Source organism: Peromyscus leucopus, chromosome 5 (genome assembly GCF_004664715.2).
Source record: "Peromyscus leucopus breed LL Stock chromosome 5, UCI_PerLeu_2.1, whole genome shotgun sequence".
In the NCBI taxonomy this organism is placed as follows: Eukaryota; Metazoa; Chordata; class Mammalia; order Rodentia; family Cricetidae; genus Peromyscus; species Peromyscus leucopus.
Window position 1 is genome coordinate 41,147,299 of NC_051067.1, and position 25,713 is coordinate 41,173,011.

The following is a 25,713-nucleotide window of genomic DNA, read 5'->3' on the forward strand; positions in this document are numbered from 1 at the left end:
CCTTGTGCCCCAAGACCCAGTACCATTTATTCCACCACACTGTCATAGCAACAGGTAACAGATACAGAAGTGAGGATGCAGTGTAAGTGTGGGACAAAAGAGGAAAGTGAGTAAACTTTTCACTGCACAGTTTGTATATCTTTATACTTTTCCTTGATTCTTGTTAAGATTTGGGATAAAATATATATTCCAAGGAGAGAAGGAAGGGGCTCAAAGTGTAGTGATTGAAATATCTGGTAATATATGGTAGCTTCAGGTAGAAATAATGAAGGTCAAAAGGAGCTAAAAAATTCTCACCAGCCATGAAATGTTGAAAAAAATATGGATTAGAAGCAAGTACATTAGGATTAGTTTCAAATAATCAGAATTGCCTGGCCAGAAAAGGCAAAAGAGTTGGAGCCACTGTCATGGACCAGACAGCTGACATGAACAGAAGCATTTCAGGGTACACCTCACATCTCTAAGGACAGGCAGGGGTTCTGGTGACTTAGCTATAAAATGGAGTGAAAAAGTGGGTGACATAGGTCAAAAGATTCATTAGAGGGCCAGCAGATGCCACCAATCGAAGTGCCTGCCACCATGCCTCACAACTGAATTAGATGCCGAGAAATAGCCAGCTCCTAAAAGTGGTCCTCTGGTTCACTGGAGCACCAGAGTGTGTGCACACAAACACATGCATACCAGATTCAGTATACCGAAATAAAAAGCTAAACATTTTAGACTCTTATGGAAAACTGCGGGGTGGAAGGCTGGGTATCATTTAAGTGGAATCCTTAAGTGCAAAGGGAGTGAACTACACATTTGGGCTGAGGGTACGAAGAACACTGGAGACTGTTCAAAGACCTTGCCGCAGGCCAAAGGAAGAACAGGAGGCTGGAATGTCTACAGCCAAGTCAGAAGAAAGTGGCAAAGCATTAGGCTGGCAAGACATACTAAGAACACAGGAGCTTAAACTTTATAAATGATCAGGAAACTCTAAAGCAATGGTTCTCAACCATCCTAATGCTGCGACCCTTTAATTCAGTTCCTCGTACTGTGGTGACCCCCAACCATAAAATTATTTTCGTTGCTATTTCATAACTGTAATTTTGCTACTGTTATGAATCATAATGTACATATTCTCAGAGATAGATAGATAGGTTTGCCAAAGGGGTCTAGGCCCACAGGTTGAGAACCATTGATCTAAAGGCTTTCCAGAAGGAAAGTGATAAGACTGGATTATGTCTTGAGAAGTTCTGTACTGAGTGGAAAAAATGAGAACAAAAGCAAGAACAGAAGCCAGAAGGATGGTTGGACAAAGGTAAGAATGGAGGTTATTGCACTTAATCCAGAAAGACTTCCATGTGCAGTAAAGGAATTTTGAAAAGCAGATGCAACAAAAAGGAGAAGCAGTGTAACATTGAAAATGCAGTTGCCTCCTCCAACAGATGTCACTGGGTCTGGGACTAGCTTATAGCTCCTGGATATAGTTAAAACACACCAAAAGAAAGGCTGGAATTTGGAAGGTGTATTCAAGGTATATTCCTGTAAGAACTACAAGTGTCCTTCCTAAATTTAATATTCAGTTTCTACAGATTACCTGCAATCCACAAAGAAATCATTTCATAAGTATTTACTAAGTGCCTAATGTGTGTCAGGCGGTGAAACAATTGCAGTTTGATGTGTTCATATTTTCCTCCTCCAGTGAACTAAAAACATGAGAGAAAGTATAAGAACTTTTTTTTCATTAACTTTGGTATGCTTAGCAATAACAGAAAAACAGTAACGTCAACCACCTGTGTTGCAACATAATTCCCAAAGGATACTGGGTCACAGTTACAAGGAAATAGAGGAACAGCTCAAATACCACAAAGACTCAAGCAAATCTGTAAGCGGATAATTTACAGGAGAGCCAGTGGAGTCTCCTCAACAAGACGACGGATTGGAAAGAATGGAAGGGAGGGGTAGGGTTATAACTAAAAGAGATTGTAAAACTACATACACCAAGTGGCCTACAATTGCATTCTAGTTGGAACAAATCAATTGCAAAAGAAATCTGTGGGACGACTGCTGGGGGGAGAGGGAATTTGCGTGTAAACTAGGTGTTAAAATAGTATTAGGGAACGCCCCTGCTCATAATTGTGTCGGCTAATAATATGGTGATGTGGGAAAATGTCCTTCGGAATCCATTGTGGCTCAATGGTTCTTGCAGAGAACCCAGTTCTCAGTATCCATGCGGCAGCTTACAAAATGTCCCTAACTCTAATACGGTACTCAGGGTACCATACACCTTCTTCTGGCCTCCGTGGGTATCAGGCAGCACACACTGCCCATGCACACGTTCAGATGAAACATTCAAACACATACATAAAAATGAATAAATCTTTTAAAAAAATACTGGGGGATGACATGTCGTGATAATTGTAGTTTATTGTACAATAAAAAGTATAAGAAATGCTGCCTCAATGGATGGAACTAGAAAAAAATCATCCTGAGTGAGGTAACCCAAACCCAGAAAGACAGTTATGGTATGTACTCACTCATTGGTGGATTCTAGATATAAAATGAACAATCAGACCACAACCCATAGAACCATAAAGGCTATATATATATATATATATAGCATGGAGGTCCCTAGGACGACTGTGGCATATAATAAATTTCAGTTTTACTCAATTATTGAAAAAAATAGCCAAATGAATGGAAACACATGAACTATGAACCAAAGGCTGAGGGGCTCCCAGCTGGATCAGGCCCTCTGAATAGGTGAGACAGTTGATTGGCTTGATCAGTTTGGGAGGCATCTAGGCAGTGGGACCAAGTCCTGTGCTCATTGCATGAATTGGCTGTTTGAAACCAGGAACTTATGCAGGGACACTTGGCTTAGTCTGGGAGGAAGGGACTGGACCTCCCTGGACTGAGTCTACCAAGTTGATCACAGTCCTCGGGGGAGGACTTGTCCTGGAGGAGGTGGGAATGGAGGGTGGGCTGGGGGTAAGGGGAGGGCGTGGGAGGGGGGAGAATAGGGGAACCCATGGCTGATATGTAGAACTGAATGGTATTGTAAAATAAAAAATATATATCAAAAAAAAAAAAAAAAAGAAAGAAATGCTGCCTCGTGTTAACATTTATGAAATAAGAGTGATGGTATGTATGGCTAGAGGTCTAGCTCACCGGCAGAATGGTCTCACCGCTGGAATGGTGCTTAGCGTGTCCCTGGCTTCAATACCCAACATCATAAAATAAAAATAAGAGAGCTGGAGCTCGGCGGCAGAGTGCTTGCCTATGATAAGAGGATGCCCTGGGTTCCACTCCCAGCACAATTAATCAACGTCTCAGGTACCTCGGGACTGGGTTTGAGCCGGGAAGATCCGGACTACTCCGGATTTACCCCAGTCTCTGAGCCCCGAATCAGGGTCGAATGGCGCAGGAGAAACTGTTCCTTCATCCCTTTCCAAATAAGGGCTTTAAATCTCCTGGAAGCCTGGGATTCGGCAAAGCAGCCCAGACTCAACGTCCCAGCTCCGGAGCAGCTGACCGCCACAAAGACGGGAAGTGCGTCATTGGTCCTGAGGCCGGGCGCCAAGTAAGCCTTCCTCCCCTCTTTCTAAAAGCGGCCTTTCTCTGGGAATTACAAGACTTTCACGCCGCGGTGACCCGCAGCTACCAGGCTTGGGCCTCAGATCGCAGCCCCACTGTCGGGGGCTGACATCGAAGGGGCGCTGCTGTGGGCACGGAAACAAAAAGAGGACCGGAAGGGACTGCTGGTTCCCCACCTGTATTTCTTACCCTTTTAGTTCCGGAGGCGAATCTGTCCCCAGCCTGGACTCTGGTTGACAGTGTGAAGAGAGGCGGCGAACGAAAACAAACTTGTTCCTCTTTGGGTTGTTGTTGTTGTTTGTTTGTTTGTTTGTTTGTTTGTTTGTTTTCTCCTAAATCCTTCTGATTTCTCTTCTGGAATCTCAAACTCTAGAAGACGAGTGTGTAGGCAAGTAACTGCGGAGGACTGACTTGCATTTGAAATGAATTAGAAAAAATATTTGTAAGTCGATCAGAGGAGTAAATTCCGTGTGTGCCTAGCAGGTAGCGTAGAAACTGCCTTGCTGAAAAGTAGTCCTCACTGGACTCACGAGGTCACTTAACCCACGATAAAAAGCCTGCCACCTCTGCCTTCATTTTGTATGTCTCTACATCAATCAGTCCTGCTCAACTCTGCAAATAGGTACGGTAATCATTTAAGTAGGTTCTGTCTAAAACATGATGATACTCATCCCCCATCAAGGTTGAAGCCACATGAGTAAGAGTAATAGAAGTACTTATGGCCAGCCTTTGCCATTTCTCATCCCAGATCCTGAAATGGCACCTGAAAGTCTTCAACCATGGTCCAAAGTCTGCAGTCACGTGGACAACAGGGCAAGCAGGGCCCTACAAACAGATAATTCCACGAAGATGTATGAGGGGATATTTCCTGGGTGACAGAAACAGGAAGCTGAACGGCCTGCTTTATAGCCAGAACGATGTAATGGTATAGCCAGAACGATGTAATGGTGTTTTGATACGGTAACAGTATAGTCCTTTTGTTGGACCACAGAAGAAAGCACTTGCCCTCTGGCCTGGGTGAAAATGGCTACCAGAGTTCACCAAAGTGTGTGATGCTTAAAAATTTGCTGCATTAACTAAACAGTTACAGCTGAGTAGTGCCTTCTGAACTGGAATTATGTTTTCGAAGCAAGCAGCTAAAGTTGGCATGTAGTTTCTTAAGGCGCCCTTGCAGAGCTTAAAGCAGATGGATTTGGCGTTAGATCAGTCCTCCTGGCTGTGGCTAATAGTCCTTGCTCAGGGCAGCTAGGACCAAAGGGAACGAGAAAACAGCTTTAATAAGTGAAAATTAATTTAAATAGTGAAAACACTATTTTTTTATGTAATTAGTGAGTCAAATAGCCCCAACTTTGAAAATCTCCGCTTAAAGAAAAAATTACTAAAAGAAATGGTAATAATAAAGCCCTGTTGTTAAATTTTAATTTTGCAGTATTGGTAGTGATTTAACAATACTTCAAACTCTTAAGCATTGTTTGGGGAAGTTAAGTCATTTTTATCTACCAGAGTGTACTGAGATACTTGATGCATCCAAAGAGTTGAGCAGTCTGCATGACTAGAAGGTAGAATCTGTGGCAAAGAGCACCAACACTTACTTTCCCTGTATCCCTAACAGAGGAATCTGGGCAATATGATTAAATTCCCTAGGAATGTCATTGCAGCAGTTTTGTGGGAGACAGACTCTAAGGAAGTAAGAATATGAGCAGGGATATCAGTAAAGAAACTGCAATAGAATCCTCAATGAAAATAATGCGAGTGGGATCAGGATAGTAACGACAGAAAGAGAGAACAGATAATATGGCAAAAGCTTAAATTGATGTATTTTCATTTTTGAAACAGGGCTTCATATAGTTCAGTCTGACCTCAAACCCACTGTTCAGCCTAGGATGGCCTTGAACTCCTGATCCTCCTGCTTCTGCCTCCCAAATGTGGGAATTACAAGTTTATGCCATCAATTTATTTTTAAATTTTATTAATTACTCAAAGTTTGTTCAATATAGTATTATGCTAAAGATTTGTTCTTGGGCAGTATATAATAATCACGAACACAAGTCCCTCATTCTCATGTATGTTATAATACAAAATAAAATAAATAAATAAAATACTATTTGGAAGATCATATGTATGGAAAATAAATCAAAATTATAAACATCAGTACCAAATGCAGAGTGGAAAAACCATGTCATATGTTTTAAACTTTGCAGACATCACAAGCAAAATCAGGAAAGCAATAGTTTTATTATGAAAATCATGACACACATCTGCAATATTTTTTCAGTATTTCTTTGATTTTATGTCCTTGGACCTCTTCTTTATATATGAAATTCTTTTTGATATCCTAGGCTGGCCTCAAACTCAATATGTAGCCAAAGATGACCTTGAATTCCTGCCTCTATCTCCCAAGTGCTGGGATTACTGACATGTGCCACCATGCTCTGTTTAGGTGGTATTGGGGACTGAATCCAGGGCTCTGCACATGTTAAGGATGAACTCTACCTACTGAACTATGTCTTCAGTCTCTGTATATTAACTATTTTTTAAGAAATTTCCAGAAATAGGTGATGGAGAGATGGCTCAATAGTTATCATTTACTCCTCTTGCCAAAGCCCTAGGTTTGGTTCACAGCACCTACATGGCAGCTCTCAGCCACCGGTAACTCCAGTTGCAGGAGCTCCAAAACCCTCTTCTGGCTTTCTCCAGTGCCAGGCATTCACATGATGAATAGACATACATGCGGGCAAAATACTCATACACATAAAAAAAAAAAAAGTGAAAATAAAAAGGAAGAAGTCATTTACACTGGGTTTTACCCTTCAGGTGCTCATTATTTCCCCCTAAAGACTGTTTTCAACATTTTGCTTCAGCCTGATGTTCATGTAATCTCAACACTGAATATCCATATGTAAGAGAATAAAAACAGATCCTAACTGATGATCTTGTACAAAAACCAACCCTAAATGAACCAAAGACCTTATTGGAAGGCCTGAAACTCTGAAACTTTTAGAGGGAAAAGTAAGAAAAATGCTTCATCGGCAAGGAATTTCTGAAGGTGACTCCAGTCTTCCAGTTATAAATGCCAACAATCCACAAATGGTGTCTAAAGAAATTAAAATGTGTCCTTACAGCAAAGGAATTTAAGTGAGGAAAAAGACAGCCTACAGAATGGGAGAAAAATCTTCATTAGCTATATCATTGACAAGATTAATATCAAGAATATGCAAAGAATTCAAGAAACTACATCTAACAACCCAATCAATAAATAAGCTAGTGAAATCAACAGTTCTTAAAAATTGAAATAGAAATGTCCAATAAGCAAATGAAAACTCAACCTTGCTAGACATCAGAAAATACAAATTAAAACTAGAATGAGATTCCATTTTACTCCAGTCAGAATGACATTAAGAAAAAAGCCAACAAATATTGGTGAGGATGCTGAAAAAACAGACCCTTAATCACTGCTGGTGGAAATTAAAACCAGTCCAGCCACTATGGAAACCAGTATGGAGGTTCTCCAGAAAGTTATACACAGATGTACCACATGACCCAGTTACCATTCTATTATCCAAATGACTCCAGCTCAATATAACACAGAGATAATTGCATACCAATGTTTACTACATCACTATTCACAATAGCTAAGTTCTAGAACCAACCTGGCCATCCAACAGAGAAATATGTTAAAAATGTAATATATATTCACAACAGACTTTTTTCAGTCATAAAGAACAAAATTATATCATTTACAGAAAAATGGATACATTTGGTGATAATCATACTAAGCAAATTCAGTTTCAGAAAGACAAATATTGCATGCTTTTATTTGTAGTTCCTAGATTTCATATAGATATTTAAAATCATGTATGTGCTTTTGACAAAAAGAAGCAAAATTCTAGAGCAGCAGTTCCTAGCATGTGGATCGCAAACCCCTGTAGGGGTCGAATGACCCTTTCACAAGGGTTGCCTAAGACCATCGGAAAACACAGATATTTACATTATGATTCATAACAGTAGCAAAATTACAGTTAGGAAGTAGCAATGAAAATAATTTTATGATTAGGGGATCACCACAACATGAGGAACTGTATTAAAGGGTCACCACAGCATTAGGAAGGTTGAGAACCACTGGTCTAGAGGAACAATATTAAATGCAGATGAAGGGAGGGGGAAAGGGACTTGTGGAGGGCTATACTCAAAGTACAGTATATAGTTGTATGAGAAATGTCCTTATACAATCCAATGTCCTGTGTAATGAATATTCACCAATGGAAATATTAATTGGGGATGCAAAGTTGTCCTCATCATCCCCCCCCCCCTTTTCCTCAGCTGCCTATTCTCTCAAAACCAGACAGATCCTAGGGGATGATAGTTAAGAACTGCAAACCAAACAGTTGCCCCAGTCAAAGCTGTAATGCCAAATGGGGTATGTTTTCTAAAAAACAGGCTAGTAGGACCTCATGTATATAATATGCAGTTGTTGAATTTGCAATTGCATTCTCCTATCTCTTTGGAAAGGTGAATAAGAAATTCATATTTGCAAAAGATGGGCAAAATTTTAGTTTCTGTTTTCCAGAGTTCCTGTGGTGGTTTGAATAAGAATGGCTACCATAGGCTCATAGATTTGAATGCTTCTTCATCAGGGAGTGGCACTACTTGACAGGGATTAGGAGGTGTGGCCTTGCTGGAGTAGGAGGGGCTTTGTTGGAGGAAGTGTGTCACTGGGTGTGGGCTGTAAGGTTTCAAAGGGCCAAGCTAGTCCCAGTGTCTTCCTCTTCCTGCTTCCTGCTGATCTGGATGTGGAACTCTCAGCTACTTCTCCAGCACCATGTCTGCCTTCATGGTGCTATGCTTCCTGCCATGATAATAATAGACTAAACCTCTGAAACTGTAAGCAAGCCCTAATGAAATTCTTTCTTTTATAACAGTTGCTGTGGATGTGGTGTCTCTGTACAGTGATAGAACAGTGACCAAGACAGTTCCTCTCCTATGCATCTTATTATAGTGAGAAGGACCTGGAGTAACAGGACACTGTTTTTATTAATAATTAATTTTTTCCAGGCCCTATCACATTTTCCCTCCCACCCTCCCGCCCTTCCACCCCTCCCTCTTTCCATCCCTCCCTTTCTCCTCTCCTCCCATTCCTCTCCCAGCACCACCACCACCACTCTTCCTCCTTCCTCTTCAGAAAAGGGCAAGCCTCCCATGCATATCAGCCAGCCATGGCATATCAAGTTGTAGTAAGACTAGTCACCTCCTCTCCTATTAAGGCTGGATGAGGCAACCCACAGGAGGAAAGGGTCATAAAAGCAGCTAACAGAGTCAGAGACAGCCTACAGGACAATTTAAATGTGTTGTGCTTGTTCTTAGTATTGATGATAAATCTCTCAGAAAATGTGAGCAAAATGTGATATACTGAAGGCCCTGATAAAAATATATTTGCGCCGGGCAGTGGTGGCGCACGCCTTTAATCCCAGCACTAGGGAGGCAGAGCCAGGCGGATCTCTGTGAGTTCGAGGCCAGCCTGGACTACCAAGTGAGTTCCAGGAGAGGCGCAAAGCTACACAGAGAAACCCTGTCTCGAAAAACCAAAAAAAAAAAAAAAAAAAAAAAAAAAAAAAAAAAAAAAAAAAAATTTGCTATAGGACAGAGATATTTCCAGTGAAGACACAGGTGCCACCCACCTAAGTTAAGACCTGAGGTATGTCATCTGGGACATACCAGACCATCTCTTCCAAAGCAAAGCAATCACTGTATCATGTACATTAGGTTTGCCTATTCAGGTTCTAGATGCAGCAATATAGCCATTCAAAATTTCTACTCTGTGAATAGCCTGAACATACCCATTTTTCTTATCTTATCCATTTTCCCCATTTGGCTATGATTTTTATATTTATGTGCATATATTCATTATATATTCAATGTAATGCTCTTTTCTTGATACTGTGTGTCCCAAATAGATTCTCTCAGTCTTTCAACTGTTTTTCCTACTAGCTTCTGGCATTTCTATTTCTATATACGTAGTTCTAATTTCTAATGAAGTAAGACACTTTTTTTCTTTAATTTGTACTTTGTCCAGTGTCTCAGTTACTTCTCTATTGCTATGATAGACACCATGACCAAGGCAACTTACAGAAGAAAAAGTTTATTTGGAGCCTACAGTTCTAGAAAGTCCATCACCATCATGGGGAACATGGCAGCAGGTGCCAGAGCCTCAGGTGAATACTCACATCTGCATCCACAACTCCATTCACAGGAAGCAGAGAGCTAACTCAAAAGGACAGGAATCTTTTGACTCTCAATGCCCAACCCCAGTGACATACTCTCTCCTGGAAGGTCACACCTCCTAATCCTCCCCCAACAGCCACCATGTATTCAAATGCAGGCACTTGTGGAGGTCATCTCCTTCACACCACTACATTTAGTTTAAGAGAAACCCTGCTTAGAGTTCATAAAGAAGCAATCCTATATGTTTTTAAAAAATGAAAGTTTTTTTTTTTTTTACTTTACTGTGGAATTGATCTTTGTGTGACATGTTAAGTAAAACCCAATTATTTTTTCCCTTCCCTTAGCTACTGAAATGTCATCTATTTGCCAAGTAGCTCCTTCTTTCTCCAGTGACTTAGAATGCCACTTTTGCCATGTGTTGAACATCTGCACATATGTATTTGTTTCCCCATGCTCAGTGCTGTTCCACAGATCTCCTTGTCTTTAGTGGTGTCTGTATTACAGTGTTGAAACTCCTTTGCATTTTAAACCAGTCTTTATTTCAGGCAAAGCAAGTTTTGCATTACTTCCATTTGCTCAAGAATGTAATTGCATATTCATGACTCTCATTATTCCATACGAATTTAAAGTAGACCAATTGGGTTCCATTGGATACACAGGATTGGGATTTCTAAGGACTCTGGATTGATTTTTTTTTTTAAGAATATGGAATGCTTCATGAATTTGCATGTCATCCTTGTACAGTGGCCATAATAATCTCTGTACCTGTCTAATTTTAGGATATGGTACTGAAGCAAGCACTCTGCATAGAATTTCTGTATTAACTTAGGAAAGAATAACACTCTAATGATGTTGAATTCTCAAATACACAGATATGGTATATTATCTTTCATTATTTGGTAGGGGTATCTTTCATTAGGTATATACTTTTATGGTTTAAAATTCTATTATTATTGGACAATTTCATGCACATATTGTGAGTTTTGATCATCTTCACCTCTCATCACCCTCCCCCTTCCTCACTGAAACCATCTCCCACTGAAATCCTTCTTCCCAAGGTCTCTCTACCTTGATGTCTTTGTGTGTGTGTGACCCACTGAGTTTAATTATGGTTGGTTGCATGATCATGAGTGGGGTTGTTTTGTTTTATGAGGAAGGATCTCACACTGATTCAGGACTCACAATGTAGAGCAAGCTGGCCTGGAACTTGAACCTGTTACTTGAAGTGATTCTCCTTCCTCAGTTTCTCATGTGCTGGGATATGAACCCACATAGCTGGCTCTTTACTATCTATCCTTAATAAATAAAGCCATATGTTTCCATTTATATTTTCTTGCTACTGTAATGGTTGCCTTTTTAAGGTGATGTTTTCTTATTTGGGTTGGTTATGAAAAATGTTATTAAAAATCAATTTTTAAAATTTAGTATCTTAAGCCTAAATTTGCTAATTATGATAATTTGAAAATTATATTATCTTGGATTTAATATGAAAGTCATTCAGAATGGTCCTTAAAAAGTTGTGTATTTATAATTAATATTTTAATCAGAAAATGCAACTAGTTGTAAAATTTTAAAAAACACATTCCCCTCATCTTTCTGTCCCTTTTTCCTCCAGTTTCTAAACATTTGCATAATTTTCTGATGCATTTCCTTAGGACTTCTTTGTGATGATACAAGCAAATATCACTTTCTTTTTACTTTTTTGTATTCACAGAGATGTCAGACTGTACAAGGACTTATTGTTTTCCTATCTTCCCGTGGTTGTCCTTGGGAAAATCCTGTTTTGAAAGTCTCTTGGTGTTAGAGCCATCTTTCCTAGACAAATGTAGCTACCGCCCCTCATCAAAGACGCCTCTCTTTACAACAGAGATCATCCCAGGAAAACGCAGCTGGACACAATGCAGAGATCAACAGATACATCTACATCGAAGCTCCTGAATCTATGGCTCAGAGGACATGGAGGAAGAGAAGCCAAAAAAAGACTGTTAAGAGCCAGAATACCCGAAGTCAGCTGTGAAGCAGTTCCTCCTAGAAATGGCTGCATACACAAGACAGGAACAATAGACATGTTAACTTTCACAGGGTACCACCCCTAACCAAAGAACCACAGGCAATTATTGACTGCTGGGAAGTGGAGAATTAGTCTATCCCAGAGATGAGAATGGTCAGCCTTGAAATCATATATACACAAACAACAAAAAAACCGACTTAGCAGGTTGAGTTTATATCTATAATGTGTGTATAAATAGTATATAATTACTATATAATAATATATTATATATATAATGTGTGCATGCATATACCTATACACATACATGAATGTAACAAAAATAAAAGGCTATCAACTTGAGAGTGGGAGGGGATGGGAGGGTTACTTGGAAAGAACTGGAGGGAGGAAAGGGAGGAGAGAAAGTGATGTAATTCTACTTCAGTTAAAAAAATATTTTTTTTTTAAATTTTTTTTCTTTTCCGGAAGCAACCACGAACAGGAGGGAGAAGAGGGGAAGGCAACCATAGAGTGTCGCTGTTGCCTAGAGAGGCCGGAAGTGGCCCGTGCTCCGCCCCCCAGGGTCGGACTTTCGGACACTTTTGTGACTGCGGGGTGCTGCGCGGTGCTGCGATCGCGGGTGGGTTTGGGTCTCGTCTCGCTGCGGTCCTACCGCGGGCCCGGCTGCTTGTGGGTGGTGAGGGTGGGACAGAACACCTTCCTCCGCGGCCTAGCGGCGCCGGGAAAACAAACTCGGTGGCCACCTGGGCCGAGCGCCCGACAGGGCCTCCGGCGCCTCGCCTCGGGCCGGTTCCGGGTGTCTGGTCAGTCTCAGGGCCTTTGGAGATGGGATTCTTGGGTCATAGACTTAAGCTTTGAAAATGGGAGACGGCAGAGTTTTGCTTTTCCTGGAGACAAGGTCAGTTCCAAGGTCTTTATTCTGGGGTACTGGAAAAGAGCCAGAACTTTGGAGTCGGGTTGCCTGGTGGATTCTGGCCTCTGCTACTTTGTGACTTTCTCCCAGTCCCTTAACCTTTCTGTGTTTTGCTATTTTAGGGGATAACGATATCGCCTAACTTACTGGATTGTCGTGAGGAGTAAATGGCTGCATTTGTGCAAGGTGCTTAAAATAGTACCAGGCACGGGGTAATCTGCACAGCGTAAAGATGCTTTATTACTGTTGCTGTTTCTAACTAGGACGGCACTTTCTCTTCAGTGACTGGCCTTGGTACTGGCTGTTGTCTTTTGAATTTTAGTGCTGTTTACCAGTTCTCTTTGTAATGGATAATTTCTGTATTTTAGGAGGGAAAATAAAACGTTCTGGAGAAGAGCCTGTCCGAAAGGAAAAAATTAAAAGTGGTTTGTGTAGTGTGTTGTGGTGTTCGGACTCAGAGTTTTAAAATCTTGGGGATGCCATTTTTTAAGGGGAGGAGGAGCAGCAAGAGGTATCTTAACAGTGAAGAAGCATAAGGAAGGACCCTGGTGTGAGCTGACATTGCTGTTTTGCTCGTGCTTCGACCTGCCAGCTTTCTGACCCTCAGCAAGAATCCTCACCTGCATAAGGATGGCATGGATGGATGATAGATATGATTGACAGGTAGACAGGTAGATTGGTGGTAGATTCAGAGAGACGTAAATCTGACACCGAGTCACTAACACCCTTCATTCTTTTTGCAGGTTGTCAAGGCTAATATTGACCATATGTAGTTTACCATTGTCCTTGAATTGACATCTCTTGCAATCTCTGACAATCCTTTCATCTGCCTCCTTTTTCTTGGAGAATTTGGAGTTTTTAACATTCTCAGGACCTACAGGGATCCCTGTAGCATTCATTTTTCTGTTTGTAACTTAACAAAAGACTGAAAACCATGTCTTTGGTTTGCTTATTTGACAAACGCAGTCCTGATCCTGTACCTTTGTGCTCGGCCCAGTTGGGCTGAGACTCCAGGTAGGACAAGTGATGAGACGTGAGTGGTTGAAATGACTTTTAAGAACGTACCAATGTTCATTTCCCTCCCTACACCCACCCCCTTTAATCTCGGGTTTACCCTTACCTCCCTTGACCCCACCGAAATGCTCTGGACTGTATTTAGGAAAGAAAAGATAGGATTTTGAGTAATATTTACGATTGTGCTGGGAAAGGTTTAAATGCAGGTCAGAGAAAAACGTGAACTAAGTGCGGCCGGCAGCCCCTCAGCAGCAGTCACTTTGAGTTATTTTCACTCGTTTGCCTGCCTCTCCCTTTCCTTCACTTCCTCTCTCCCCATCTGTCCTTCCCTGCCTCCCTTTCCCTCCTCTTCCTCCCTTCTTTTCTTCCCTTCATTCATTGTACAGCAAACTGGAGGCCAAGACATCCTAACATTTATCTGCAAGCGTGTCAATGCTGAGATAGGAACTTTAATTTAGCCACACTGTCACAATAAACAGAATTGACGGCAGCTCTTTCATCCTGTGTTCACGGTTTCCTGATTGACCCACAGATGTCTTTTTACAGTCTGGGAATGTTGTTTAAACTGCGTGGTGTGTATTGAATTGCTATCTCTTGTAATCTATGATAGTCTTGCCTTCCCTTTGCTTCCAGTTTAAAACTCCATTTATTTATGGGAGAATGTGCATTTTCATTATTCTCACATCAATTGCTTTATTCTACTGATACTTAAAAACAACCCTTTATCTTTAGCTTCTTAGTTCTTGCACTTGGCCGCACTTTGGATCACACCAGGAGGTTGTCAAATACTGAGGCCTGTGGCCCACCCCAGCAGCTTGTCCAGTTGACCTTGGCTGCCCAACTATCAGGAGGCTTTAAAAGCTTCCCAGTGATTTTCTTGTGTAGCATAGCTTTAATACTTTTAGTCTGCTCTTGTGTTGTTACCTGTATTTGAGTTCTTGGATCTAGAGGTATGATTAAATTTAGATCTGCTTATTTGAGAAAAAAATTAGGAGTATCCCAGATCTCTTGTGACAGCTAATAAGGAGGAAGTATTTTCTAACAGTTTTTTTTTCTAACAGTTTATGTAATATTCATCCAGGTGTGATAGTTCACACCAGAAATCTCAGCTCTTGGAAAGTGGAGTCAGAAAGATTGCCATGAGTTCAAGGACACCTTGGGCTATGTGGTAAACTCAAGGCCATCCTGGACTGGGGTGAGACTCTGTCTTATAAAACCAAAAGAAAAAGTACAATTAAGTCAAGGTTACTTAACTTCCATCTGTCATCTGTGCTGTCCCTTGAACTGTAGGAAGCTGGGATGAGAGAAATTCAAATGGGCACAGACTTGGAAATATCTTTCCCTTAGTAACTCTCCCAGCCTTACTCATTCTGATCTCCTTGTTCCAATGGGTAAAGAGGCGTGCTCTGACATCTCAGTGTACTCAGAGAACTTGGCAGGCAGGTCTAGCTTAAAATCTCAATCCTGATTCACAGGAATCAGGTCTTCCATCCCTTTTAGGAAGCCCAGGTCATACAGCTGATAGTGGTGAGGAAGGGCTTCCATAAATGTCTTATTTCACTGCCCATGTTCTAACTCAGGTGGGATACTCAGGCAGCCTTCTTTGGCATGGGTTATGCCCACTTCAGCCCTTGTGAGGCACATTGGACAGCCACTGAATGCTCATCTACCACAGCTTTTGAGATCCACAGTGAAGGAAAAGGAGGTGTACCTCTTTTAGTCATTCTGCATGGGTCAGATGTCTCCAGCACATCCACTCATCTCTCTGCTGTCTGTTGTCCAACCAGGGGAAACAAGCCTGCCTGCCTGTGTGCTGTGGAGGCAGCCTTTGTCCTTACCTTCTTAACCAGTCGACTACCTCCTCTGGTTTCTAAGTTTCCTGTAAGTTTAGAACACGGAGATGAGTCAGCATGTTTTCTAGTTTTGAAGTTTATTTCAAAAGTGAGTGTATGTGTGTGTGTGTTGTATGTTTATGTTCAAATGTGTGTGCACTTGTATATACTGGTACATGCACACGTATACACATGGAAGCCAGAGATCAGTATTTAATGTCTTCCTCTAATGCTCTCCACCTTTATTTTTATTTATCTATGTTTCTGAGACAGGTCTCTCGCTGAACCTAGAGCTCACCGATTAGGCAAGAGTTAGCCATCAAATCTAGGGATCCTTGAGTCTCTAGGTCCCCACTGTGAGAATTACAGGTCCACTTTCAATTTCTCTCTTTAGAAGTATGAGGTGTTTAGATCCATTTACAGAACATCGTTTGGAGAGCTTATTGTAGGGTTCAGATTTCCTAATTACTCTGGCAAAGTACCTAACAATATCACTAAAAGAAGGGTTTATTTGAAGATCCTGTCTGCCATAGGGGGAAGTCAGAGGCAGAAGGCTGGGGTGGCAGGTCACATTCTGTCTGTAATCAGGAAGCAGAGAGAGAGGTTGATGCCGGCACTCTTTGTACTTTTTATTAGGTCTAGGACCTTACTTAGCCCATGGAATGGTACTACCTATACACACAGTGAGTTTTCTTACCTTAGTTAAAGCTCTCTAAAAATGCCCTCACAGAGTCTAAGTGACTCTAAACCCTGTCACGTTATCAAGATTAACTTGTGATAATTAAGACATCACTTAAATCATAACATATTAACTCTGGCCCCGTAGTCACATTCATCTCATAATGTAAAATGTGTTGTTGTCTGTCTCCAAATGTTCATATAGTATTTAGCAGTCCCAACACTATATAAGTGCAGAGTCTTCTCTGCAACTCAGGCAGTCTCTTAACTGTGAGCTCCTGTAAAATCATACAAGTAATATGCTTCTAATGTGCACTGGCACACAGTAAACATTCCTATTCCAAACACGAGGAATGGGAGCATGGCAGGGAGAGACTGGACTAAAGCAAGACTGAAACTCAGGAGGAAGACACCAAGTCCTACAGTCTGGGACTCCTGATGGGCTCATGGGCTTAACACCTATGGGCAGCTCTACCTCTCCACTCTAATGTCTACAGCACACAACCGCTCTCTGTTCCAGCTCTGCGTGTGCCTTGGCTTTTCTCAGCAGATGACCCGTGATCCTGGCATCTCCTATAGTTTGGAATCCCCATTGCAATTTAGGCTCTCTATCCCCAGCTTCATGCAATGGCCTTCTTATGGGAAATCTGACCACCACACAGCCTAGTCAGAGGGTCTTTCTGGAATTGTGCAAGCCTCCGTGATCCCCTAACTTTTATATCTTTCATGCTTGCAAAACCAGCACTACATGGATGATTCTTTCAAGTATTGTTTGCTTGAATTGTAGCTTGATTCCTTTATACCACTGTTGTAGTGGTCTCCGTTGCCTCTGAGGCTAATGGGGGAGGGAGGGCAGCATATGTCCATAAGGCGCCATTTTGAATCAGTAAACTCTTGTGATATTCTCAGTTTAGGTTCTCCCTTTTAAATGAATTTCACAAGTTAGGGTTTGGAATGGAGTGGATGGATGGGGTCTTGCTCTCAGAGAGCTTTCCCTATTTTCCAGATGTAGAAAACAAGATTTATCGTTCATAATGCTAGTGTGACAATTACAGAGGCTCTACCTGTCTACACCCTCATTATTTCATTACACTAGAACACACGCCTTTCCAGAAGAAACCACACTTTTCAAATATATTTGGTTTCTCTGCTTACTGATTTGAATAAGAGCAGTGAATACTAGTCATGCCATGGCCTAAATGCTGTTTGTAATTTTTTTCTGCCAAATAAATTAGTCTGATATTTTTTTAATGCAATCTTAAGTTCTCATGGCATGGACTGAATGCAGCCAGATTCTTTGCCAGGATGTAAATGTAAACAGATTCTATTCCCGTTCCTGAAAAGGTCTTTTTCCACCTGAAACCCCATCAGCTAGGCTTCCACTGCTTACATGTTTCTGGCATTCTGGAATTCCCAGCTCTCACCAGAATGGCCTATTAAGCTTTACTTACATCCATCTAGGGCTTTAGCCTACAGCTCCAAACTCTGGCCTTCCTCTCCATAAACCAGTCGATAGATAAGAGACACACGGTCAAGTGTGTCACAGCAGTGGCCGCCCTCTCGGGTCTAGTCATGTCGGGTACTTTGTCTTTGCCGTGACAAAGCCCTCACCAGGAGCAAGGCTAGCAAGGGCTTCTCTTGGTTGGCAGTTTGACCGTGCAGTTCAACATGGCGGCAGCGACGCGCATTCTGTCTGTAGTGAGGGAGCAGAGATGAACGCTGCTGTTCCTTTCTGTGTGGGACCGGAGCCCGTGCAATGAGGCCACGGTGGATCTTCTGACTTAAGTTTAGCCTCTCCAGACCACCCTCACAGATATTCGTAGTTGATTCTAAGTCCCCCAGGATGGTACAGAATGAAAAGCTACAGAGGCATTTGAACAAGAGGATCTCCTCAGTTGTTCCATGGCAGCTTCCCCGGGGTCCTGGGTATAGGAGGAGGGGAGCATTTGCAACTACAAGTGGCTCATAGTCATCTCCACCTCTCAGTAGTCTTTTGCAGAAATACAACTCAGAGCTACAGTGAAACGGAAGAACGACTTGGCCCGGGATGGCTAGAGAATCAAGGGAAAGCACAACCCTGGACTCGCACTCTGCAGAGGACCAGATGGAATTACTGGTCATAAAGGTGGAACAGGAAGAGGCCTCCCCCTTGGCAGAGGAGGCCAGTTGGCTGGGCAGCCCTGGGCCCGACCGCTCCCGCCAGCGCTTCCGCGCTTTCCGCTACCCCGAGGCCGCTGGGCCCCGGCAGGCGCTGAGCCGGCTCCGGGAGCTCTGCAGACAGTGGCTGCGGCCAGATATGCACAGCAAGGAGCAGATCCTGGAGCTGCTGGTGCTGGAGCAGTTCCTGACCATCCTGCCAGGGGAGCTGCAGGCCTGGGTGCGCGAGCAGCACCCCGACAGCGGGGAGGAGGTGGTGGCGCTGCTGGAGTACTTGGAGAGGCAGCTGGACGAGACACCTCCACAGGTAGAAGGAACAGGCTTAGGGTCTGAGCCCTGTGCTCTGTGCCTTCCAGAAACCTCAAGCAAGATCCGAGGGAGGCATTGGTTAGAGCCTGAGAAGTCTCAGTCTGAACTGGGAACCTGAGGCAACCAGCGAAGTGACCTGGACCCCTCAGAATAGTTAAGAGCACAGAGGAAAGTACGAGGATTGGGAAGAGCGCAGTCCCAGTGAAGCTCGGTAGAATGTGTTGAGCAGAGTGGTGACCGGTTAGATATGCACTTCTTAGCTCGTGTGCTGAGTAAGACCCAAGGACAGGGCGGAGCAAGCGATGCTAGGCACACTGGACTCTGTGGGAGTTTTCTTGGTTTGTCACGTGACAGCATCTTGAGTGCTGTGGTGCTTCTACCGCCTTGCTTTGTTGTTCTCGTTGACAGTGGAGGGAATCTTAGCATCTAGAAAGGTTTTTCCTGTCCAAATTCATGGACCCCTAGTAGAAAATGGGCTGCTTTTAACCTCTACCTTCTGGCCTATTTCAGGAGACAGTTTCCTCCCTGCATCCCTTTGTGGTTTCATATTCAGGGGACACATGGCTTTCTAACCAGTGGCCAAAGTCAAAGTTCTGGGCTTAGAATTATTGCCTAAGTTTATAACAGTGAAAAGTCGCCACAGTCTCTGACCTTCATTCTGTGTAAAAGCTGTGGGAATGCTGAGCAGTAGAAGAGAACGGAACTTGGAAACTAACTTAATGATCTAGAAGCAAACCTGCATAGGACAGTACATGCCACACTGTACTGGGTGGTTTCATACACTGTGTGGACTAAACTAGAAACAGCATCCTCAGTGTTCTGATAAGCAGTTAGCATGTAATGGATTTCTATCACCATTTTCCTAAATGGGTTCATAAGTCTACGTGTGTGTGATAGGAAGCATTGAATGGACTGTGGAAACATCTGCCTAATCTACCATCTTAGCTTTGTCATTTAGCTGAGTGATTTTGGATAAGCTGCACCCTCATGAAGTTGTTGTTTACATTAAATGAGAACCAATTTGTAGAATTTGGAGACACTGTCAAGCTGAAAGTACTTTGAAAATGTCTAATAAATAGATGAAAAATACGAATAAATGAATGACTTCTAGGTTCCAGATGATGACGATGGGCAGGAACTCCTTTGTTCCAAGGCGGTACTGCTGACATCAGCTCAGGGCTCAGAAAGTAGCCAGATGGAGCCCATGGAGCCTCTGCTTAAGCAGGAGTCTTTGGGATCCCTGTCCTCAGAAGTCAGAGGTCAGTATTACTAAGCTTTGTCTTTTCCTTTTGGTGTTGGTGCATGTGATGAATGAAATCCAGGACCTCACACATGCTAGTCAAGTGCTTTCTCAATGAACCATAGTCAGGGTTCCAAGAACTTTTGCGTATCTTCAGAGGACAGCTTTGGATCTGGTGGCAGTCAGGTATTTTGGAAAGGAAAATATTTTATAAACTTGTATTTGCATGAACTTATTAATCAAGCTTTTAAACCTGGGTTCACAATGCGAGGAGGCTGGCTGCCTGTGTGAGTCTCACCCAGAGCTCTTTGTTGCAGTCACCCAGGGGGTCCACTGTGGAGAAGATGGAGTGACAGTTCCCAGGCTCCCTTCAGAGTTGCAGGTGAGCTACAGCTGCTCCCCCCCCCTCAACATCCTTTACTCCTCCTGTTCTTTCTTCCCACTCCATCCCTGTCCTCCACTCTCCACCCCTTCCCAGTGGGTGGGGGTGTGAGTTTCCTTATTCATCCCAAGATCGGTTTACTGTTAAACTTCCCATAGAACAGTTTGAGGCTTTGCCACTTGGGGGTGGAATGAGTGAGCCTGTGAGCTTGCAACCCAGACATTCCCTGTTCCATCTCTTTGGTGGACTTTTATTCTTTTAGGGGTTGCTGAAAATGGAAGATGTAGCCCCAGCCCTTTCCCCCAGATGGACAGAGCAGGATCCATGTCAGATGAACCTCTACAAAGATGAAATGCAGGAGAACTCTGGCAGCCTGGTTTCCCTAGGTAAGACTGATGGGTACTAATTTCTTCTCAGGCTTCTTGCTATCTTTTCTATAATAGAACCTACTTCCCCTGTTAGGTGGTTAGAAGCTGTTGAGCCCATTATGTTTGAAATCATAGACACACTTTGAAAGCCTATTAATGACAAGCTCCTTAATGCTTGTAATCGTGATTCTTTGTCTTCTGTCACAGCTAGGATTTCTGTTGCTGTGACAAAACACTGTGACTAAAAGCAGCTTGGGGAAGAAAGGGTTTATTTGGCTTACAGTTCCACATCAGAGTCCAACATCGGAGTCAGGACATTAACTCAAAGTAGAAACCTGGAGGTAGAAACAGAAGCCAGAGCAGGGTGCTGCTTACTGGCTTGGTTTTCATGGCTTATTCAGCCTGTTTTCTTGTATACTCCAGGTCGACCTGCTCAGGAGAGGCACTGCCATGAGCTAGGCCTTCCCACATTTCTAATTCATCAAGAAAATGCCCCACAGACTCACTTACAGACCAGTCTTCTAGAGGGATCATCTCAATTAAGATCCCTTCTTTCCAGATATGCCCAGGCTTGTGTCAAGTTAACAAAAACCAAGCAGCACACCCCCTGAGCGGTGTAGTCAAGATGAGTGGGATAAAGTAGATCCCATCCTAGTGGTGTTCTGGTTCAGAGGAGATGCTGTATAAAGATTGAGTACTGGGGCTGTGTATCTCAGAGCTAGAACACTTGCCTAGCATGTATGAGACCATGGCTTCAATGAACTGGGAAGAAAATCTTCCCTTCCCCTTCCTATTCCCATCCTTGACTAGTGAAAAAGCTGAGGAGCCTCTCCACAAGAAATGGGTCATGGGGTCACAGTGTGAGAATTAGAAGCAACATTAGATACCAGCTATAATAGGTCCTGGCCCTAGAGGCAAGGACACAGAAGGTTGTCCAACTTGTCAGAGGTCACACAACATATTAGTGGCATGTTAGTGGCTCCAGTTTTGTCTCAGAGAGCTGATGCTCTATTCTGGTGTGCCTGCCACTGCCAGGGCACAGTTCACCATAACTCCCTTTGTCTGTGAACACTGCAGGAATCTTTTCACTTGCCCTGTGTTCCTTTACCTCCTGTGCTCAGTCCTTCTCGCATCTATTCTAGTTTGTTTTCTCGTGCTATAATAAATACAATGTGACCCAAATACTGTGGCTCTTTGAAGAAATCAAGGGTTTATCCCCATGGCACAGTTGAAAGAAATCAGAGCAGGAAGCTCAGGGCAGGAACAGAAGCAGGGCCACTGAGAAATGCCACAAACTAGCTTACTCTCTTACTTTCTTTTACAGTAAGAACTACCCTCCACAGTGTGCTGGGCCCTCCCACATCAGTGACTAAACAAGAAAATGTCCCACAGCCTTGCCCACAGACCAATCTGATGGAGGTGGTTCCTCAATTGAGATAACCTTTCAGATGTGACTCTAGTTTGTGTCAAGTTGACAAAAAGTAACCAGCACAAATTAGTTGACCCTTGTCAACTTGACATACAAAAACATCACTATTAAATCATAACCTTTCCTATCTTGTTTATCCCCAAGATCTTACATTAATATCCCAATACAAAACAATATAATTTTTTTTTTTTTTCGAGACAGAGTTTCCCTGTGTAGCTTTGCGACTTTCCTGGAACTCACTTGGTAGTCCAGGCTGGCCTCGAACTCACAGAGATCCACCTGGCTCTGCCTCCCAAGTGCTGGGATTAAAGGCGTGCACCACCACCGCCCGGCAAAACAGTATAATTTTTAAAAATCTCATAGTCTTTTTAAAAATTTCAACACTTTAGAATTCAGAGTCTTTTAAAAATATCCAGTCTCTTTAACTGTTGGTTCTTATAAAATTAAGAACATGTTAAATGATTCTTTACTCCAAAAGGGAAGGACAGGGGCATAAAAACAATCACACTTAAGCAAAGCCAAAATCCAGCAGTGTAGCTTCAAATCTTGTAGCTCAGTGTCCAAGATCTAATGACTTTTTGGCCTCCAAAGGCTTGGTCAGCTCCACTTCTTTCCAAGAGAGAAAATGTAGTATTTAGGTTTATGTCTATGTTGCCTTTCTATTATTACAACTTATAGGTTCCCATCCACCTCCACTATGTATCCACCGAAGTCGTTAGTTCTCATTATTTTTCCTCTGTTCCCTCCACTCTTGGTTATACCCTTCTTCCAACAGCCCCATTCCTGTCTTCATGTTTCCCTAGCTTTTCTGTTACCCTCCTTTTTGTCCCATCCTAATTTCTGTATTTAAATGCTTAGCCTTGGTGTCTATATAGACCTTTGTAGTTCATGTCTCCATTCATCACAGTGCTCCTATGCAGCACACAATTAACAGTTGTTGGCATTTGTGTTTCAGATCAGGAGATGCAGACTAAGATCAGGGACTTACCTCCAGCTGAGGACTACACAGAACAAAAGCCTGAGCAGACACTGTGCTTCCTGACCGAAGACACTGCTCAGATTCCTACAGGTGCAGAAGCCAGTGAGCAGGAAGGCAAGTCACAGACAGCACAGAAAAGTGCCACCGGAAACAGGCGGTTCTACTGCCGAGAATGTGGAAAGAGTTTCGCTCAGAGTTCAGGCCTAAGTAAACACAAAAGAATCCACACTGGATTGAAACCCTATGAATGTGAGGAGTGTGGCAAAGCCTTCATTGGAAGCTCAGCTCTCATCATTCATCAGAGAGTTCACACTGGCGAGAAACCATATGAGTGTGAAGAATGTGGCAAGGCCTTCAGTCACAGCTCAGATCTCATCAAGCATCAGAGAACCCACACTGGGGAAAAGCCCTACGAGTGTGATGACTGTGGGAAAACCTTCACCCAGAGCTGCAGCCTCCTTGAACATCACAGAATCCACACTGGAGAGAAGCCATACCAGTGCAATATGTGTCCCAAAGCCTTTAGGCGGAGCTCACATCTCCTGAGACATCAGAGGACCCATACTGGGGATAAAGATTTCTTTGTTCCAGAACCTTACTGGGAAAGTCAGAGTAGGGTGGAAAGCCATTGGGAAAATATTGAAACTCCTGTGTCTTATCAATGCAATGATTGTGAGAGAAGTTTCAGTAGGATTACAAGCCTGATTGAACACCAGAAAGTACACACTGGTGAGAAACCTTTTGAGTGCAAAACATGTGGAAAAGGCTTCACCCGACCTTCATACCTTATTCAGCATCAGAGAAGACACACAGGGAAGAAAACTTCGGTCACAGTGACCCCTGCTGTACATTCCGAAGTTGGTGTTCAACTGTCATTGAACTGAAGGCACCCGTGCGTGAGCTCCTATTGACTGTAGAAGTCACAGGCTAGGGCTCTATTAATAATGCGCATCCTCAGATATTAGGGATCTGGCTGAGACTCATTATCTTCTACATGCTAGGAGGTAACTAGAGAAAAACAAAAAATCTTATTTCATAGGAGGTGATGAGAAAGAGTTGTCTGCAAGAGTCCTCACCCATGGAATCAAATGGGCTTCCTGACTGGCAAATTGCCTTCCCTGGGCCTGCATCTCAGGTCTCCTGAGGGATGCTTATGCTTTGGGGGCGTTCCTCTGACCCTTTGTTAGGCTAATGAGCCCTTCATAAGTGGTCAGACTTGGAAATCTTATGTCCTGCTTTGTGCCTTGTATACAGGTGCTAATTAATAAACACTTATTAAATATACTGGTGAGATTTCCTACATAGCTCTGAAAACCCATTATTATCTGGAAATTTTCACCAAGGCCATTTGTATATCTTAAAAAAAAAAATGTTTTAGATTGAGTCAATGTAGTACTGCTTTGTTTTTGTTTTTGTTTTTGATTTTTGCCAAGTACTCTGACTTGGCAGGGGAGGGATGAAGGTGAGGTTATTGTGCTAGAATCCTTTAATTCTTTACCTAATTTGGAATTCTGTGAGAGTGCCTTAAACAGCTTCCTTAGCATTAAGTCATTGTGAATGTGCCACCCATGGAATTCCACTAATATTTTTTTTTTCTGTTAATTTTGTTACTCTTGGGAGAAAAAAAACCAAACAAAAACCCTTTCCTACTCATGTAGTGTGAAAAGCAGTTTCAGAATAAAGTGATCAATGTCTAAAGCTTAGCCTCTTGATTCTCACTTTGGTGGTTATCTGGGACCTAACCCAGAGCTCCGGCCTCCTCTCCGTATGTCATACCCACAGGCTCACCTGTGCTAAGGCAGTGGGTTATGTCACCAAGAGACCAAGGCAAACAAAGCCCCTCAGAGCTGGGGGAGGTTCAAAAGTGCATGTGATGCAGCAGGGTTATTCACAAGATCCTGTGTGTGGAGCGAGAGTTCACAGGGCGTCACTGCTGGATAAACAGCATTTGGTCTCGTCAGTGCTCTGTTCCACACTGCTTCCTACAGGGAGAGGGATTCCACAAGCCACACCACAAGAACAGTGACACTGGTCGTCTGCTGCGTTCTTGTATGACCAGCTTCCCAAGGAAGAACTAGAATCAGACATTTGCTGATTCATATCATATCCTACAGTACTGCTGGGGAACTAACTATGTGAACATTCTCTAGCTTGGCTCTGTCTTTTACTTAAGAATATTTCAGTAGCCAGGCTTAATCCCAGCACTTGGGAGGCAGAGGCAGGTAGATTTCTGAGTTCTGATCTACAGAGCAAGTTCCAGGAAAGACAGGGCTACACAGAGAAACCCTGTCTCAAAAATAAATAAATAAAAATAAAAACAACAAACAAACAAAACAAAAAAGAAGAACCTATTACAATAGAGCACTTGTTCTTGCGGAGGATCCAAGTTCAATACTCAGTACCCACACGGTGGCTTGAAGCTATCCACAATCCAGTTCCAGGGAATCCAACACCCTCTTCTGACCATTGAGGGCACTACTAAGCACACGGTGCAGACATACATATGAGCAAAACACTCATAAATAAATCTAAACATCTTTTAAAAGAGATTCAGGAACATGGTGTTTGATGTTCTACTTTTCTCAAAGATCATTCACCTACAACAT

At 42.7% G+C, this 25,713-nt stretch overlaps 1 protein-coding gene and 1 non-coding gene across 9 annotated transcripts; one reads left to right on the forward strand and one right to left on the reverse strand.

The window, feature by feature from the left end:
• Positions 1–10,497: 10,497 nt before the first annotated feature.
• LOC114702245 lies at positions 10,498–10,600 on the reverse strand. Its single transcript, XR_003735945.1, has one exon. It is a non-coding gene; the product is annotated as a U6 spliceosomal RNA (small nuclear RNA).
• A 1,740-nt stretch (positions 10,601–12,340) lies between these two features.
• Positions 12,341–24,805, forward strand: LOC114699987 (zinc finger protein with KRAB and SCAN domains 3). Of its 8 annotated transcripts, none has more exons than XM_037205912.1 (7): positions 12,410–12,425; positions 12,842–15,614; positions 18,230–18,707; positions 19,821–19,968; positions 20,267–20,331; positions 20,594–20,717; positions 23,084–24,805. In XM_037205912.1, the coding sequence occupies exons 3-7, from the start codon at positions 18,291–18,293 to the stop codon at positions 23,989–23,991; spliced, it is 1,662 nt and encodes a 553-aa protein (XP_037061807.1). In that variant the 5' UTR covers positions 12,410–12,425; positions 12,842–15,614; positions 18,230–18,290; the 3' UTR covers positions 23,992–24,805. The 8 variants fall into 8 exon arrangements, with proteins under 8 accessions (XP_028735241.1, XP_028735257.1, XP_037061807.1 ...); XM_037205913.1 differs by lacking the exon at positions 12,410–12,425 and adding an exon at positions 12,471–12,704; XM_028879408.2 differs by lacking the exon at positions 12,842–15,614 and having other exon boundaries at positions 12,341–12,425.
• The last annotated feature ends 908 nt before the right edge of the window (positions 24,806–25,713 follow it).

Excerpts from the sequence above, each read along its gene's own strand:
- LOC114699987 (XM_028879408.2), top strand. The coding sequence starts at position 18,291 with ATGGCTAGAGAATCAAGGGAAAGCACAACCCTGGACTCGCACTCTGCA. Across the intron at positions 19,969-20,266 it reads CCTGTCCTCAGAAGTCAGAG|TCACCCAGGGGGTCCACTGT; the intron begins GTCAGTATTACT and ends TCTTTGTTGCAG. Across the intron at positions 20,718-23,083 it reads TGGCAGCCTGGTTTCCCTAG|ATCAGGAGATGCAGACTAAG; the intron begins GTAAGACTGATG and ends TTTGTGTTTCAG.